This window comes from Rhagoletis pomonella, unplaced genomic scaffold, assembly GCF_013731165.1.
Source record: "Rhagoletis pomonella isolate Grant_MI unplaced genomic scaffold, Rhpom_1.0 Rhpom_scaffold_00001, whole genome shotgun sequence".
Classification (NCBI taxonomy): Eukaryota; Metazoa; Arthropoda; class Insecta; order Diptera; family Tephritidae; genus Rhagoletis; species Rhagoletis pomonella.
The window spans coordinates 85,667,427-85,669,532 of NW_023458555.1; the positions used below are offsets into that span (position 1 = coordinate 85,667,427).

Sequence of the window (2,106 nt, forward strand, 5' to 3'; positions counted from 1 at the left end):
TAGATAAAAGGATTGCAGTCGCGGTGTATACTCTGGGATCTTCCGCAGAATACAGAACTATAGGAAATCTGTTTGGTATTTCCAAGTCAGCAGTATGTATGATTCTGAAGGACTTTTGCAAGGAAGTATGGAGGATAATGCAACCTACGTACCTTAATAAGTATCCTCTCAGTGAAGCTACTGTTCGAGAATGTGTGAATGGTTTTGGAAAATTGGGATTCCCCCAATGTATCAGCGCTGTTGGTAAATTTTAAAAATATACTCATACAGACGCATTGTATTTACGTAAATCATATTTAGATGGTTGTCATATTGAAGTTCGTTCCCGGTCTAGTGACGCAACTGACTACTATAACTACAAAGGCTGGTACTCCACAGTATTACTTGCATCAGTGGATTATAGGTTGGTATTGAATATATGCCTAAAAAGTAAATGCTCACATTGTTTATTATAGGTACAGATTTATGTATATAAACGTAGGCACCCCTGGACGGTGCAACGATTCCCACATTTTCGAGAAATCTGCTTTGAAACAGCATCATCAAAACCCTATCCTTACGCACTTGTCTACGCAAATAAACGGAGTTAACGTTCCAGTTGTAATGCTTGGAGATTCAGCTTTTCGGTTTTCGGACATATTAATGAAACCTTATCCATATAGAGAGAATGCTAGCTTCAGTTAAAAAAACTTTAATTATGCCCTGTCTAAGTGCAGAAGGGTAGTCGAGAATGCATTTGGTCATCTCAAAGCTAGATTTAGAAGATGATGATGAAGATGATTTTTATTATTTAAAATTTGTAAGAGTGAGTTTTGAAACTTTTTAGAATCGCTTACAAATTCTTCTAACAAAACATTCCGTCGCTCCTCTATATTAACTAATTTTGAATCGATAACGTTCTCTTCCTGATACATAGTTTTTATTAGCTCTTTCGTCTCTTGAATTTCCGTTATGAGACTTGCGTTTAACTTCTGCTTTTTCGATTTGGAGCATCCAGCACACTCGACCTCTACCGGAGCGAGGGAGTCAGAGCAGGAAGCCCCAGAAATGTCCAGTACTTCCGACGATGGAGTGTTAAATAAATACTCTGAAATTGTGTTTGTACATAAGTATTTAAATTAAATACGCACATATATAATAAATGATCAATTTCATATACATACCTATGGATACACTTTCTTCAACAAGTTCTTCTATGTTATTGCATTTAAAACCACCTATAATGGCATGTACTCGCTGATAGTGTGGCCAGTCTGATGGTGATCCACCTGACACACCAATATTCCCCTTTTCTTTCCTGAAAGCAATTGTAAACATAAGAGATATACATTTTAACGCCAGTATATTATATATAATAGTTAGCTTACCTATATTTCCCAGTGAGGTTATTTATTTTTGACCGCACTTCCTCACTGCTGACACACACTCCAGCGTTTTTAAGGGATTCTGCCATCTGTTTAAAGATGTGGCCGTTCTTCCTGGCCCCACGCAGGTCCACTATATTTGCTTCCCATAATTCCAGCAGCATCTCCTCCGCAAACGGCTACCAATTAGTTTTTTTCTTTTTTGCACTCTCCATTTACTAAACATGTTTGTAAGAACATATTTTTTTCCTTTTTGGTTGTTGTTGTTTCCGACAGGGTGGGTGTATGATGTAGTATGGAACGAATTTCCGTCATCCCTTGTCAAATTTGGTTTGGAGACAAACCGGTTTCGGCGTTGTGCCATCTTCAGTGTCATTTTTCGTTCTGCATAATTTTTGTTGGTTGATCGTATTTATACTCCTTGTTAACTACCTCTTTCTTTTTGTTAGGTACGTCTTTTTAGTTTTTGCAGTGTTTGCGGTACTCAATAGGTAGATGAATTGTTTTGGCTCGTTTTTGACGGCAGGTAGAAGTCCGTGATTTTTACCCCCTTTGTTTTTGCAGTCGGTGTATTCCCTTCCATATCTGTCCTTAATATTTTCTTGTTGTCATTCTTCTTCTTGTACAGTAGTTTTAGAGGTTCAAACAGTACGTCCGATGCAGTATTTATTTGCTCATTTATTATTTGTCCTTTGAAGGTCTTCTGTTTATATATTTCCATGTTTTCTAATATATTCAATCT

The 2,106-nt window shown here is 37.1% G+C and overlaps 1 protein-coding gene across 1 annotated transcript; it reads right to left on the minus strand.

Annotated features, from left to right (window-relative positions):
* Window positions 1-339: 339 nt before the first annotated feature.
* On the minus strand, window positions 340-1,630 carry LOC118748424. Its single transcript, XM_036482843.1, has 4 exons — window positions 1,368-1,630; window positions 1,164-1,297; window positions 837-1,087; window positions 340-751 (listed from the first exon to the last, which is right to left on the minus strand). Exons 1-4 carry the CDS (start codon window positions 1,526-1,528, stop codon window positions 746-748), a joined length of 552 nt encoding a protein of 183 aa, XP_036338736.1. The 5' UTR covers window positions 1,529-1,630; the 3' UTR covers window positions 340-745.
* Between the last annotated feature and the right edge of the window lie 476 nt (window positions 1,631-2,106).